The 16,342-nt window shown below is 45.5% G+C and overlaps 1 protein-coding gene across 1 annotated transcript; it reads right to left on the reverse strand.

The window, feature by feature from the left end:
* Positions 1-214: 214 nt before the first annotated feature.
* On the reverse strand, positions 215-10,848 carry MRPS10 (mitochondrial ribosomal protein S10). The gene is made up of 7 exons (XM_014598095.3): positions 10,665-10,848; positions 5,170-5,231; positions 4,986-5,067; positions 2,712-2,851; positions 1,924-2,032; positions 908-997; positions 215-583 (listed from the first exon to the last, which is right to left on the reverse strand). The coding sequence occupies exons 1-7, from the start codon at positions 10,716-10,718 to the stop codon at positions 497-499; spliced, it is 624 nt and encodes a 207-aa protein (XP_014453581.2). The 5' UTR covers positions 10,719-10,848; the 3' UTR covers positions 215-496.
* Between the last annotated feature and the right edge of the window lie 5,494 nt (positions 10,849-16,342).

A 16,342-nucleotide genomic window follows, 5' to 3' on the forward strand; every position in this document is an offset into this window, starting at 1 on the left:
TTTCTGTTGCTGATTTCTCCTCTAGAAATACAGACATCCAAGTCTCACATTTACAATTGCTCAAGTGAAGATACCAACATTTAAGAGTTGATGAAGTTCTCTCATTTTTTTTCAATACCTTGCTAAATACTAAGTATAAGAGAAATGTACCCCCTCACACAGGAGACTATTCAAGCAAGATGGTGAATGGAATGGATTCTGTAGAACACATAGCTCAAGTCTTTTGTTTTTTAATATACAAAACTTTGATTAACTTAAGAGAACAAGACAATGCATGATAAGCTGTTGGTCAAAAGCATGTTCCTGGAGCTAGGATCCAAAATAATTTCACACGGGCTGACATGAACATTTCTATCTTCATCATGGTTTTATATTATGTTTGTAAATCAAAACAGGATTTGCAGTCCTATGAAATATTAATGTTAAGTTTAGATAAAAAAATAATTGACCTTCCCATACCAACAGAGACTGGGAAGAGCTGAAGTATATGAAGAATTCATGACTCATTTACAGTTTCTTCTACTTGAGGCAGCGTGTCCCATATTGGTTTCTGAATATGTTCAGGTAGCTTTTCTATTTTAGTCTAAAAACATGACAAATAAATATTCTGAGATTTCACTTAACAGTTTACATTCAATTGAGTTATTCTAAGGGAATAATCTAATCTTCTTTGCTGTATTCACATTTATATGAATTCAATTCTAAAATTATCAGGTCCTGGCCAAAGTCATTTTAAGAATAGCACAACTCCCCCACCCCCGCGTGCCAAAACGTTCTCCACTAAATGGTTCCTTCACTTCCTAGTCCCCTCTCCCCAACAGAGAAACTCTGCAGTGGAGTTCCACAGATTCAACGCCCCCCCGTCCCCCCCAACCCCCCCCCCCCCCCAAAAAACAAACCACATTACCTTTTTTACTTCCATGGCAACCCCTTCAGGTAAGTTTCGTTGGATGTATTCCAAGTAAACATTAGCTGTACTGCCAGTTAAGTGTTTTAGCTAAAAGAAAAAAGTGTGTTAATTACATACTACTAATTAAATTATTTTATCTGTACAACTGTATACTCCAGTGGGAAGATCTACGAAGTGTTAGAAAAGCTACAGCAGCATAGTGAAGGGTTCATTTCTTCCATCATCTCAAAGATTTTTCATCTGTTCTGTACTCTCAAACATCTTTATTGCGTTAATGCTTAGGGGCCTAACTCTGTTAGGGTCCTGTTGTGATGGCCCTATAAAAATGTATATTAAATGGCAGTCCCTGACTCTGGAAGAACACAGAATGCCAATGGTGGCCTTTTTGTTAATTAATTGTATTTTCCAAAAAGTCAGTAATTCATATAGAGAAAGAGATGCACTATAGAAACATGTGCAGTGACAATGACTTTCAAATTGCATCCTAATAGGTGCATGAAGTACAGGAAACCCTCGTCTTCTGTGGGGGTATACGTTCTGGGGATCCCTGTGAACAGGGAAATCCATGAATGCATTCATGAACGGTGGTGGGAACCTGGTGATGACAAGCACAGAGCTCCCACAGACACTGCCAGGACTGCGGGGGAGCATGTCAAGAGTGTGTGGTGAGAGTGTGGGTTTGAATATCTGCACCGCAAATATTCAAAACCACGAATCGTGAATCCATGAATGGCAAGGGTTTCCTATATAACACTGCCTAGCCAACAGTAGTTTGCAATAAGTAGGGACCTACTGAATGTGCAGTGGAAGTGGGCCACGCAGCAGCTTCTTTAACTTTGCAGGTCCCCCCCCACCCTCCCACCGCTGATTGGTGGAGGTCCTTGCCATTCACCCATGATCAGCGGGGGGGCAAAAACCAGTTTTAAATATGGAACAATTTTTGCCTTCCACCGCTGATTCGTGGAGGACCAGCCAGGAGGCAAACACTATCAGTCCTCACCCCACATACTCACTTCTAGACATCTGTAATATGTCCTCATTTCATACTGAACTCTATGCTTCTTGTAAATGTGTACTGATTTTAGAAGAGTCATTCGTTCTATCTTCCTAGGAGGTTCATACCTAACAAGCACAAGTTTGTATTACATTTATATCCATACCCATATTGTAAATTACAAATAGTATCCAGAATGCATGCCTCTAGAACAAAGCACCAGCATCCCTACATAATACACGTATATGAAGCAGTGTGAAATACTGGTACATTTTAGTATCAGACCCACTGATGGGAGATGTATTTGGCTTAAAAACAAAGATCCTACTGAAAACACTCAAGAAAGGAAAACAGGAGCATTTAATTAATGTATGTGACAACCATAACTAGGGAACACATGTTCTTTCAGTAATTCTGTTCTTACAGCATAACTGAAACAATACTTCTTAGAAAAGGAATGAAAACCCAGATAAGAATCCATTTTCTGTTAGACCTGTTTCTTTATCTAAAATAATGCTGAGTGCATAGTAGCTGTTGCTGCTTTCAGTTCACACATGTACACTAATGCTTTCTAAAATGCTCTGGAATTCTGTTCTACAAGCACTGAATAAAACTGTTTCTTGAAAACCCATGTAGAATTTTGTAACAAACCCTAATAAAAAACTCCAAAATATAATCCTAATAGTTACAAGTCTAATATGAACAAAATGTGTAAAGCAACACTTCATATTTACTATGCGTTCCCATACTAGGGATATATCTAGTACAAGGAGCAGCTAATGCTGATGTTAGAAATCACTTACTTACACTTTTTCAATAGAGAGTCCAAGTTCTTCAGCAGCAAGCACTGCAAAGTATTCATAACTGTCCAACACAGCTTTGTCATGGCTTTTAACTAAAACTGACAGTCTCCTGTATAATGTGTCTGGTTCATCTGAAATGGATACCTGTAATTTGCAAGTAGAGTAAAGCTAGTAAATTGCAGCTATACACCATCCTTTGCTAATAAATGCACTACACTTTTATAAAACTTGTACACCCTATGCCAAACAGGAGAAAACACTGCTAGCAGCTCAACCTCATTTCATCTTAATCCTGTTAAATTGTTTACCCATTGTTGCCAGTTCTATTGAGGCTGACAGGGATGTGCATGGCTCAATAAGTTTTGAACATTTAAAGCTATGAAGTTCATAGATTCGTAGATGTTAGGGTCGGAAGGGACCTCAATAAATCATCGAGTCCAACCCCCTGCATAGGCAGGAAAGAGTGCTGGGTTTAGATGACCCCAGCCAGATGCCTATCTAACCTCCTCTTGAAGACCCCCAGGGTAGGGGAGAGCACCACCTCCCTTGGGAGCCCATTCCAGACCCTGGCCACTCGAACTGTGAAGTTCTTCCTAATGTCTAGTCTAAATCTGCTCTCCGCCAGCTTGTGGCCATTATTTCTTGTAAACCCCAGGGGCGCCTTGGTGAAGTTTTTTAAAGCGAAAGGTAAAGGTTCTTTAGGGTTATGAAGAAAATAAACATGACAAAGGACAGTAGTGGTTGAATGAGTGCCACTTTCACACTTAAGCAACTTCTAAAAGAGCTGGTGTTTCTTCCCTAAGACCAGTCAATTGAGAATTCAACTACCTGGAGAACACTGGCTTTTCTTTGGATGCAGCATGGTAGTGTATTCATCTTTTAAAGTGTGGCCTTGTTGCAAAGAAGGCTAATGGCATACTCGGCTGCCCTGGTAGGAGTGCTGCCAGCAAATCAATGGAAGTGATTATTCCCTTCTATTTGGCATTGGTGAGGCCACATCTGGAGCAGTGTATCTAGTTTTGAGCCTCCCATTACAGAAAGGATGTGGACAAATTGGAGAGAGTCCAACACAGGGCAATGAAAATGGTTACGGGCTGGGGCACATGACTTCTGTGGAGAGGCTGATGGAACTGGGCTTATTTAGTCTAAAGAGAAGACTGAGAGGGGATGTAATAGCAGCCTTCAACTACCTGAAAGGGTTGTGGACAAACTTTAAAAATGGATTCTCCTTTAACAGAGAAAAATGTGGGAAACCATGGCTTTTCCCTTGCAAGCTGGCAGAGTTCCAGCCTGCAAAAAGCTGCTTGGGCACCCCAGCTCCACTCCCACACACACACTGGGGGGTGGGGGCCTGGGGGCAGTGAGTCGGGAATGAGGAGCACTGGGTCTGGACTGGTCGTCAATGTTTACAAATGGGTTCAAGTAAAAAATGGTTGAGAACCACTGTTTTAAAGCATGCATCCATCCAACAATAGGAGACATTTGACAAGAATACTACATCTTCTAGTCAAGGGTAAAATGCTGCTCTAGGTCCCCACTGAGTAAATCTTTCAAATCACAAATACCACTCCCTGTATATCTGGCATCAATAAAATAAAAACAAAACCTTACCTATGCTGAAAAAAAGATTAAAACCAGAGATTTTCTGTATATTTGCTTGTTACTGAGATTATAAACTTTAGTGTCACGTCTACACATGCATTAACATGCTTTAGTTAATGCATATTAAATCTAGTAGCTAAGGGAATTTTTACATGTACTCCCAACACGGTGCTAAGAACTTTTAATTAGCAAGCTGTGCTAATTAAAAGCGCCTATGTGTCACGTGTATCTGCAGCGCAGCACAACTCTGCGCTAACAAAAATGGTAGCAGTAAGCTTTGAACTAAAGCATTTTGAACGTGTTTTAGTTCAAAGCACACTGCTGTCATTTTCTCAGTGCAGAAGCATGCTGTACCACTAATACACGTGATGTGTAAGGCTGCCAGAATGTGTTAATTTATGTGCTCCAGATCTAGTCTGCTCTGAGGAGCAAGCTCCCTGTATGAGTGTAAGTGCCCTCCATTGTGAGGTACTAGGAAAATGCACATTACCCTGTCTTATGCTCATTAACTAAAGAACATGGTTTTTAAAGTGACTGCTTACTGTGTATTAGTCTATTCTAATGCACATTTACTAAATAGCATGATTTTTAGTGATGCTTTAAATGTACATTAAAATAGGCTAATCTGCATTAAAGCGCATGTGTAGATGTCCCCTAAGAGTCTATCAACACTTACCAAAGGCATGTTGCCATAACTCTGAAAAACAGTGTGCAAATCAGTGCCTAGTGAGAACTGGATCCACATCAAGTTCTTGTTTCTAGATGAGGGAAGAAACATATTCACAATTACAAGATAAGGTATTTTGTGTTGGCAGACAGAAGGTCCTTTTGGACTTCTTTTTGTTATATATTGTACTTACTGAAGAAGATACTGTTTTGGTGCAACTCTAACTGCATAACTGCCAGGAAGAGTCCCTGAACCCTGTGAAAATAAAAAGTAATCAAATGTTTGTTTTTCCCCCACCATCCAAATTAGAAGGCAGCAGGGAATTTGTTAAAAGCCAGTGATTTTTATACATATTAATCTAGAATTGTGTTTCTTGCAGTCTGTTAGGCAGGGCAAGTTTGATGTACTAGAAAACAAAGGAAATCTACAAAGAATTATTCAGAATCATCCAATACCAACAGAAGAATTAAAATATGATTATGCATAGAAGAATATATATAGTTATAGACATGAACAGAGCATGCAAACAGTGACCACAGCAGTTTTTCTATCTAGAAAATTAATGACAAATGTGCTATTCCCTGCATCTCTTTCTAAAACTTGAACATTCTAACAATGTATTGCTCTGTGCAGGGTTTACATCTAACAAAAGAGAGCAGTAAAGAAATGCTGAGTTAAGAAAACCCCAAGCAGGAACGTGGCATGAAAAACATAAAGGTGAACATTTTCTTTAGAGGGCCTATAAGAAACCCTTGCCCTGTAGAGGTGCAGAGCAATGCCACACAGAGATTATTTGTCATGCCAATTCAAAAGCTGATTCGGTAGATGGGGATTTCTATATGAGGAGATTATAGAAAGCTAGAAGTTATATCAGTATACAGGCATGACCACAACCATTTTGTTTTCTATACAAAATCCATTGATGTGGACTTCACAGTAAAACGAGGGCCACACGCATCATAAAAATTAACTAGTCATTTTGTTTATCTTTTCTAGAAGACTGAGGAAGGCTCCTATTTTTTCAACAAGGATACCAAATCATAATTATAAAATAAAATTAAGTTACCAGTTTCATCAGCACAATAACTATTCCAGCATATGACATCACATTCAATATTGGAATACAGGTTGCAAAGATATGTTATTTCACAGTGCAATCGATTTCCATTGCTTTATTTTCACAGTACACAGCAGAGCTCGTAGTCTGCCAAAAAGACTGACAAACACTTTATATTGTAAGATCAGTTTTAGTTGCTTTTAGGTTTACCAACTGCACTCCTTCAGTTTCTTTGCCTCAGACTGAATTTTTCAGGAGAGGGGGAAGCATTTCAGGGAAAATGTTTCAGCTATTTCTTAGAATACAGGTGGGGGATGGAGAGAGGAACTTTTTTTTTTTTTTTTTAAACATAGGGGAGGCAGGGCATAATTATAGCCATTGACTGGGAAGCTCTACTGTTGCCCATACCTGGAACTAGCAACCAAAGCTAAAATCAAACTGAAGCGGTACAATGAACATACAAAGCACTATAAAAATGTTAAGTATAATACTCTAAAAAATCTGGTCCTAAGTATCTTAGAATTAGTGGATGCTTTTGAGAATCTTTGCCTTAATTTTAGTGTACCTCAGTACCCCATCTATATAATATGAAATAAATATCAGTTTTTTTTACCTTACAAGGGTGTTGTGGACTTCACGAATTTTGTGACACATTACGGAACATATTACTGGTATAAGCACCATAAAGAAGCCCATAAGGAAGCAAATATTATTCAGTGTGAGCCTTGAATGTAAAGGTAAAGATATAAAATATGGAAACAATGAGTGTAAGAAAAGTTATTGAATATCTGACCATTAACTAAACCACCATCAACTAAATCAGTGGGGACCAACCTTTTTGGCAGGCATGCCATAAATTAGCCCCTGCCTTCTTCTCCCCAAGTGCCACTTCACTCCTCTGCTCTGTTTTGTGCTCCCTGCCCTATCTGTCCCTTACTCAATCTGCCACATGCTACACACCAAGGCTGCCTATGCCACTTGTGGCACCCTGGACTAAACGACACAGAGATTCTGTCGGAAAATGTGACCATATAATGAAATGGTGCACCAATGCATAAACATGAGGGACTAAAAGCAACCTTCTGGGGGTCTGTAACAGAATCCTTACTCAGCTACAGAAAAGTAGAATGGCCCCTTTAAAGGGAAGAGATTTTGTGAACCAGACAAAGGCCAGAGCCAGCAAGGCTGGGGTTAATAAACAGCCCTAGAGTTAGACCAGCTGATAAATCACCTGACTGTGTGGGGGTAAGGCTTGAGTGGCATATAAACCTGGGCCTGGGCCAAGCTAGGCAAATTAGTGCCACGAGTCACTGGATGAAAAAACAAGGACTGCAGGGGGATGCTGGGCTGGCTACAAAGCTGCGCTAAGCAATCTCAGTGAAATGCTGGTGCCTTATGAAAGAGCACAGCTCCTAGTAGGGGGAGGTCTTGCTGGATGAGTTATTGCTGTCATATGTTATACCTAGAGCAGGTTATTTTTGTTACAGCCAGCATGCTTTTGTTAGTTTACTACTGGTGGACTGGATGGGACTAAAAAGGGGAGATGTGGAGGTCCCAGAATGCCAGGAAGCTATAGCTTGCTAGATCAGGGTACAAGAGATGAGGCTGGAGAGCCCCAATCCCAGATGAGGAGGAAGGGAAGTGGGAGGGGGATGCAGCAAGAGCAACCCAGGTGGGGTCTGTCCCAGCTGCTTCTCAGCCACCACCAAGTGAGGGCCACAACCACCTGCCTACAGCCCCCATGCAAGTCCCTGGCTTGCTACAGTCCCTGCTACTCCCGTCTTGCTGCTCCCTGCCCAGAGGGTGGTGGCAGGCACATCTGAATGCTCTGGGCTGGTAGTGCATGAACTACGATGAGCTAATGCAGCACATTCCAACAGAGAGGCTCTGGATCTGCAGCAGGGACAGGTGGCAGCGGCCCTGGGCAGCATGCAGGGGCCAGCTGCAGTGACAGTGAACCTGCAGCTGTTCTGCTACCCTGCTCTGCTAGGACATGCTGTGCTGTGCCTGCTGCCACCATCTAGGACCACTTGGTTGGTGAGCACCTGGGAGCAGCAGGGTAGCCCACACCTGCCCTGCCTGCTGCCAGGCTGCCCTTTGCTGGGGGATGGCAGAATGCAGGACACTGGGGCACAGGCAGAGCTGAGGGGGGCTGTGGCTTGGGAGTGAGGGGCAACAGCAGGGGCAAGGCACCACATGTCAGGCAGGGCTGCTCAGCGCCACAAAGTAGCAGGGCAGAGAGTCACAATTGGTTCTGGTGCAGGAGGGGAGCTGCTGCCAGGATGGAGTGAATGGCAGGGCCTACAGATTGTGAGCGAGGGGTATGGGCATGTTAGGGCTGCTCAGTGCCACAAAGCAGCAGGAGGGACAGTCACAGCTAGATCTGCATCCTGGTGAGTGAAGGGGGCAGAGGAAGCTCTGATTTCTCATCCCCCTCCCCCATGATTTAAAAAAAAAAAAAAAAAAATCAAATGCCAAAATATATAGGTTCTTAGAATTTATTTTATTATAATGATTGAGGCACTGGTAGGCTTCCAAATTGCTTTAAAGTGTAAGTATATCCAAGAACACCGTGTTCAGCTAATTACCTACATATATAGTGGCATCTTACTTTAATCATGGAAAAAAGCAGATTGGGGGGGTGGTAATCAGAGAATTTGGGATTTTTTAAAGCAGAGAAAACCAGCTAAAAGAAATCCCTGCTCATGAGTGAGATCTTGTTTGGGGAACCCTAGGGCAGCCTCCCTTTTCTAAAGACATAACAAGATAAAGGTGTGGGAGGCTAGCTGAAGGGAAGATTGCCCAAAGAAAGCTGAGAGGGTGCCCCAAGAGGCCTCACCTCTACTCCTGGGGCATGGACCTGTTACAGAATTCCTTGCTTCAAAGGGCATAATTTTGCAACTATACAAGAATTATACAGACAGTTAACATTCCCATGGTATATACCATGTGTTATAAGCATAATATCTGCCACCTTTCATGATTTAAGGCAATAGTTACAGGAGTTGGATATAGTGCAAGATGAAATGAATACTGATTTAATGGAAGCAATGGAGAAACTTTGCCATTCAAAACTACCACAGCAGAGAGCATCACAAACTCATATTTATTATCTGATTTTACTCATTGTTTATTCAAGTAAAAATTAATAAAACGCCAGATTAACCTTGCTGCATACATACATCACATTCTTTGGATTTATGCTTTTAAAATCTTAATTTTGGATACAAACATTTGCAACCAATTCACTATTTCTTCAAGTTCTTTCAGGGTTTGTTTTTTTTAAAATCATTGCAATGAGTCAGGGCATCTAACAGTACCAAACTGCAAATTCTAGTATTATTTACTTCCATAAAGCTTTATTTCTACAATATTACATTTCCAGATAGCATGCCACTAATCTACAGAGGGAGTAGGGCATCAAGTGCCTCCATAAAATAAAAGTTAAGCTTCATTTGAAATAGTCAAATAGAATTTGAGTGTATAGCTATCACAACGCAACAGGCGTTTTTGGGGGGTAGTCTCTTATTGAACCAACTACATGGCTGGAATTAAGTTAGACAAACTCCTGAATTTCTTCAGTTTTGTAATTGCTCCATTCATTCTTTAATTTAAAGCAGGGGTGCTCAGCCTCTGGCCTGTGGGCCAAATGCAGCCCACAGAGCCATATCTGGCCTGCAGGCCCTCCCACAGGTCAGGAAATTTGAGGGTGGGGGAGCAGTGACAGCTGGTAGTGGCACTCTCCCCTGGCTGCCAAATTCCCACGTATGCTCCCCCTGCACAGCAAGATTGGGGCTGGGCCAGGCATCCTTCCCCCTGCCACTAAGTCAGGGCCAGGCTGCCCCATGCCATGGAACTGTGGCTAGGTCATGCCCTCTTCCCCCATAGGAGCCAGGTCAGGTCAGGGCTAGGCTGCCCTTTGCCCCCTTCTATGCAGGAAGATAGGGCCCTGTGATGCCCTGGCTGTGCAGGAGGAGCAGGCATGGGAATTTGGTAGCCATTACTAACTACCATTGTTCCCCCACCCTCAAGTTCCCTGACCTGTGGGGAGCCTGTGGGTCAGATGCTAAGGCTTTGTGGGCTGCATTTGGCCTACAGGCAGGAGGTTGGGCACCCCACCTTTAAATGAAAAGAGCAATTACAAAATTGAAGTTGTCCTACACGCTGACTGTCCCTTTCATTATGAAGAACACCTTGCAGTCAAGAGCTTGTCTACCTTGATTCCAGCCATGTCCTTGGTTCAACAGAAGTGCTGGATGACAGCCTGCACAGACCGGCCACTGCCCACCCAGCTCACAGGCCAAAAACATCAGGCAACCATGACAGAAAGAGATCCCGCAACTCGCGCCCTCCAAAGAGCGTCCATCCCTCGCCACAGAGCTTCCATCCTTGCAGGTTTTTAAGCACGCCCGAACTGCCACCTGCCCTGCGGCTCCGCCCGGCGCGCAGCTCCCACCCGACGTCACCGGGTTCGGCTCGGGAAGCGCATGCGTCGACGCAGGAGCCCCGGCCCCCCGCAGAGTTCCGAGCTGCGCGGGACCCCCAACTACCAGGCGATGGGACAGGCAACTACCAGCCCCCGCGCAGGCGCTCGGGACCGGGATCCCTCTCCCCCTTCCCTGCTGAGTTACCTGCCTGAGCCGCCCCCACAGGAGGCGCGCTCCGCCCCACGCCGCCGCTGCCATCTTGTCCCACACCGGTTCCTCCCCGTTACTCTGTCAAGCTCCTTCCGGCCACTTCCGGCGGGCGCTGCACCAACGAGTCCTCCCCGGAAGTCCAAAGCGGCCCCCACCACAGCGTACACTCACACAGGCGTTGAAGCGGTCGGCTGGGTCTAGCTCCACCAACTGCTGCCGCGACGGGGCGGGGCCCGACACAGGCACCGCCCCCTCGCCCATACGCGCCTTCCACTGCCCGCAGTTTCGTTCTCTGGCGGGAGGCGGGACCAAGGGGCGGGAGGAGCCAATGACCAGCAGCTGACCCAGAGCCGCAGGAGGATAGGGCTGGGTGTGGAGCGCAGGGTGGGAGGTTATGTCACGTTCGCGCCTCGTGCCTCGGTGCCCCACGGCCCCGCCTGGATACACTCCGACTTGCCACTCCTGGCCCATGAGCCAGGGACCGGCCTGTGCATGTCCCGCTCGCAAGGTCTCACGGTTAGTTTCCCCAAGCCCTGTCCCCCTGAAACAGCCCGGCCGTCAGTTGTTCCTGCGCCTTGGCACCAATGCGCAAAGCCCAGGGCAGCCAGGAAGGCTTGGCTGGGGCTTGAGAGGAGGCGGTGAGCAAAGCTGGCACTAAGCGAAAGAAGGGGGAATAATCCTTGGAGGCTTTTAAGGCCCAGTTTAACACGACCTGGGCTGGAGTGATCTAGTTGGAGAGGGTCCTGCTTTGAGCAGGGGGTTGGACTCAGGGTTTCTCCATAAGGTTGCCAACCCTCCCCGAGTGGCCGGGAGTCTACCAGAATCAACGCCTGTCTCCCACTTACTATGGAAAGCAACCTGCGAGATTTTAATAGGATATTTTAAGAAAATGAAATTAATGAGTTATGTAACAGTGGGGGTGGGGGAGGGGAAATCTCCCAGAATAGCTTCAGTCAAAGCTGGCAACCCTGTTTCTCAATGCATGGGTCACAATCCAAAAGTGGGTTATATGATTATATGAAAGGGTGCCAGACAAACTTTACAGATGGATTCTCCTTTAAAGGAGAAAAACATGGGAAACGGTACCCTTTCCCTTGCAAGCTGGCAGAGGTCCGGCCTGCGAGGGGCTGCTGGGGCACCGCCTGGCCTCCCACACACACATGCACACATGCTGCCCCACAACCCATTGGTGACACATAGGGGGTGCACATGCATGTGGGCGGTCACCACTCACCCCCGCCCCCCCAACATCATCTGCGGGCAGTTGCCGATTGCTGCTGGCCAACACCAATGCTGCTGGCGGCATCTATGGGTGGTCACTGATTATTGGTCAGTGCTCACCAACCCCACCCTGCTGCCGACATCACTGCGGCCACCTGTGGGAGCCCCCCCGCCACTGCTGCCACCGGCTGAGGGCAGTCGTTGTACCCCACCAGCCTCTGGGGGCACATGTTCATTCCACACCTACCCCCGGCCTCGCACACCAGGAGGCTGGGGCAGCGGGGCAGGAGCGAAGGACACTGGGTCAGGACAGGTCCTTGTTTATAAATGGGTTGTGGTACAAGGCGGCTGAGAACCACTGGACTAGATGACCTCCTGAGGTCCCTTCCAACCCTCATGTTCTGTGAGCCTATGATACGAATGGAGGAGTCATGGGACTGGGAGAAATGCAGAGCAGTATAGAAGCACCAGGAGGGGGGAGAAGAAACAAGAAGCAAGTCTTTTGAGTACAAAGTGTGACACAGCTGGTCACACTGTGATGGGGTGGGTTCATCTTTGAGGAGGACTGGTGTTGCATATCAAGGGTAGCTACATCTGGGAGAGGTTAAAAACCCACTTCATGAATATTTTGGGGGAGAAAACAACAGGGGTGGGGTTATGCTTACAGGTGGAGCAGTACGGGTCTGCTTAATCAGGGGCAGGAGGTGAGTAAGGCCTTTTTGTGTAACAATCAGGACAAGCCCTGTGGGATTTGATTACCCATATACCCTGTTGGTCCTGTCAGGCCACACCTCTCGTAGGGTGACCACCTTTTCAAAAGGGGAAAGCAGGACACATGCCTGCCTTCTGCTCCCCAGCCTCCACCTCCACCACTGCTAGCAGAATGGCTGGACCAGATCCAAGCAGGACAGATGCAGGCTTAGGGCTCTCCGCTTTGCTGCCTTTCCCTTAGGAGCCCTGCGCCCCCTGCGGGCCCAACAGCAGCAGGGGGTGCAACTCCATGCTGCTGCCGCTGCTCCTGGCAGGAGGGCAGGGGGTGCCTTGCCATGGCAACACAGCCAACACTGCGCTGCCTGGGGCAGGATGGGGAGCCCCGAGCCTACAGTGGGCAGCCTGCATCCACCCCCTGTATCCTGCTCCAAGCAGCCCTTGCCCAAGACTGTGAATCTGGGATAAATGCTGTCCCAGGGTCACGCAGCCCTGACTGTCCCACCCAATTAGGGACAGCTGGTAAGGCTGTGCAAAATTTTGCCAGCAATTTTGTTTCAATGCTGTTTTGACTCGTTTCAAGCTCAAAACACTGAAATCGAAACAAAACGGGTAGCTTCAAAACAGCCTCTAAATGAAACTAGGCAAGTTGAAACATTCTGAGAATTTCAAAATGTTGTGAGTTTCAAAGCTCAAGCTGGACTTGCCTGAAAGGAAACATAAACTAAAGTGAGGAGAGGGAGGGGGATGAGGGGCAAAGGTGGTGGGGAAGGAGTGTTCTCATTATTAACTGTGTAGCTGACCAGTGACTGCCATCCTTCCCTGAGGTCCCGTCCAATCCCAGTGCTCTGGAGGAGGGATGGAAAAACTGCATAAAAGGCAGCATTGTTTGAACTGCCCTGCTTTCTGCCTTGGTGTCAGTTGAGTGAGGGCGCACCTTAACACACACAGAGTCACCCACCCATGTCACGAGTTTTGTCTGTCAGCAGCTAGAGGTGCAGGGCCCCAGAACCCAGACTCCCCCTGCACCTATCTCCTCAACAGCTGGCAGGCTTCCGGGCCTAGCAGGCCTGCACTTTTCAGCCCCCTATGCTGCAAGACAGTCCCACAGGCACCCATGACACGTTTTGCTTGTCAGCAGCCAGAGGTGCAGGGCCCCAGAAGCCCTGGCACCTATCTCCTTGACAGCTGGCAGGTTTCGTGGCCTCAGCAGGGGCTAGCAGGCCTGCAGGTTTTATTCTGCTGCGCCTAAATAGATGCAGTGTCACCCATGTCACAAGTTTTTTGCTTCTCAGCAGCTTGAGGTGCAGTTTTCCCCAAACCCCTGCATCTATCTCCCTGAAACTTGGCAGGCTTCATGCCCTCAGACAGGGCTATCATTCCTGCAATGTTCATTCAAATCAGACCAGAAATGACAGTTATAGGCCGTTTTGAGCTTCCCCATTATAGCCAACGGGTGAAACGTGGAAACAGCAAAACTATTTCAACAAAACAAAATGGACCAGCGGTTGAATCGAAACAAAATTCTAAATGAAATGTTGTTCCATCAAAACATTTAAATGCAAGTCAAAATGGAATGGTGCCGTTTTGCACAGCCCTAACAGATGATCACCCTACTTTCTTTGTTGGCTCTCTGATACTACATAAACCAGTACAGCCAGTTCCACGGTCAGGTTGTTAGTGACTAAACTGGTGTCCCCACCTGGACTAGCCTGGGTGAGGAGGGTGTGTGAATACCCAGCAGAACTATACACAAGACCTGTCAAAAGGCAGATGAGCTCCTGTGAGCCACTGGCCATCCATGTCTGGAGAGGGAATGGGCACCACACCAGGTCTGAGGTATCTAAGGTACCCCAATAATTGCAGTGGCCTCAGGACTGACTCGACTAGACTATATACCCTGTTGGAACAACAATGTAGCAGGACACAGGTTTTGGAGGCTTCTCTTTTGGTTTAAGGTGGAGGTGCAGCCATTGATTCTGATTAACAGGGATTGATTGAGAATCAAAGTGGAACCTAATTCGAATGAAACTGATAAAAAATGATAAAGAGTTTGCCACCAAAGAAGGCATCAATCAAAGAATGAGGACAATGGACTTCAGAAAAGCAGACCATAACAATGTCAAGGAACTGAGAGGTAGGGTCTTTTGGGACAATAACTTGGCTGTGTGCTAGCCTGACCTTATGCACCCATTTTCTAGCCCAGGCAGTTCCTCTTTGGTCCAGAAATTTGGCAGCAGCAGAGCAGTAAGTAACACTGCCACTGCTGCCTAATTTCCAGCCCCTTGAAAACCCCCACAAGTTGGATCTGGCCTGTGGGTCAGGGGGTGTGCACCACTGGGCTACACAGACATAACAATTGTATCACTATTAAAGATTATGAATACAGGCTGTTAGAAAGCAACTGTAATATCTGGACAATTCTGTAAGGCACACAAGTGTAGCAAAACCACTCTAGCTTTAACCCTGCTTCATCCAGGGTCAAAGTTAAGGCAGTTTATTGCCCTCCCCTTTTAAAGCAGCTACAAAGGTATGTTTGTTCATCCCCCAAGAGATATAAAAGTACAGGAGAGCCAGCAGTTATTGAAGGAGACTCTTATAAATGCATTGCAACAAACTATCCTGATATAAAGGAAAGAACGGATGCAAAGTGAAATACCATTATAGCTGCATTTGGAACACCTCAGTTACTAAAAACCAAAAAAGGAAGCAAAGACACATGACTGAGTATAAAGGAATAGGGCAAAATGTGTTTCAGTTTTCAGGGAACATGAAAGCAAGAAAAGATTCTAAAAATAAATTAGGAGTAAGAGCTATAAATAGATTAGGAGGAAGAGAAAAACAAAGGGAAGACTTTCAAAATAAAGCAGATGATGAAAAGAAGGGTAAGTATCCCATGCCTCTGCTTTAACAGTCACAAAAAGGTAAACTGTTACTAAATACTTAAAAAAATAATTTTAATTTGACCAGGGTATGGCCAGAGTATGGAAAAATCTCTCTAGTCAGCAAAGCCTGATGAAATTTACCCATAAAGTACTTAAGAACCTAGCCAAAGTAATTTCTGAACCACTAATAATCATCTTGGAGAATTTGTAGAAGATGTGGGAGGCTCCAGAGACCATAGAACAGCAAACATGGCACCTATTTTTAAAAAAGGGGGATCCATGAAATTCCAGACCTGCAAAGATACTGGGATCACCTGGAAGATAGGAAGTGTTTAAAAAAATAAAAGAAACAGCAATCACCGATTTGTCATGAACATATCACATCAAAATAATTTACTTTGATTTAATGGGGTAACTAGTTTAGTGGATAAAGAGAAAGCAGAAGTATTACTGGTATATCTTGACTTTCATAAAAGGCAAGGATTTTTTTTTTTTAGTGAGGCTTTTGACACTTTCACACAAGGCTTTCCTAAGCAAGGTAAGGAGGTATGGTCTATAAATCACCACATGTAATCACCATCAGATGCATGTACAACTGGTTGAAAAATATAATTCTAAAGATCTTCGTGTCAATGTTCTCCGTCAAATTAGGAGGGCATCTCAAGTGGATCCCGCATGGATGTGTCTTGGGCTCAGTTCTATCCAATATTTTCATTCATAGATTCATAGATGTTAGGGTTGGAAGGGACCTCAATAGATCATCGAGTCCGACCCCCTGCATAGGCAGGAAAGAGTGCTGGGTCTAGATGACCCCATCTAGATGCCTATCTAACCTCCTCTTGAAGACCCCCAGGGTAG

The sequence above is a fragment of the Alligator mississippiensis genome, chromosome 1 (assembly GCF_030867095.1).
Source record: "Alligator mississippiensis isolate rAllMis1 chromosome 1, rAllMis1, whole genome shotgun sequence".
Lineage (NCBI taxonomy): Eukaryota > Metazoa > Chordata > Crocodylia > Alligatoridae > Alligator > Alligator mississippiensis.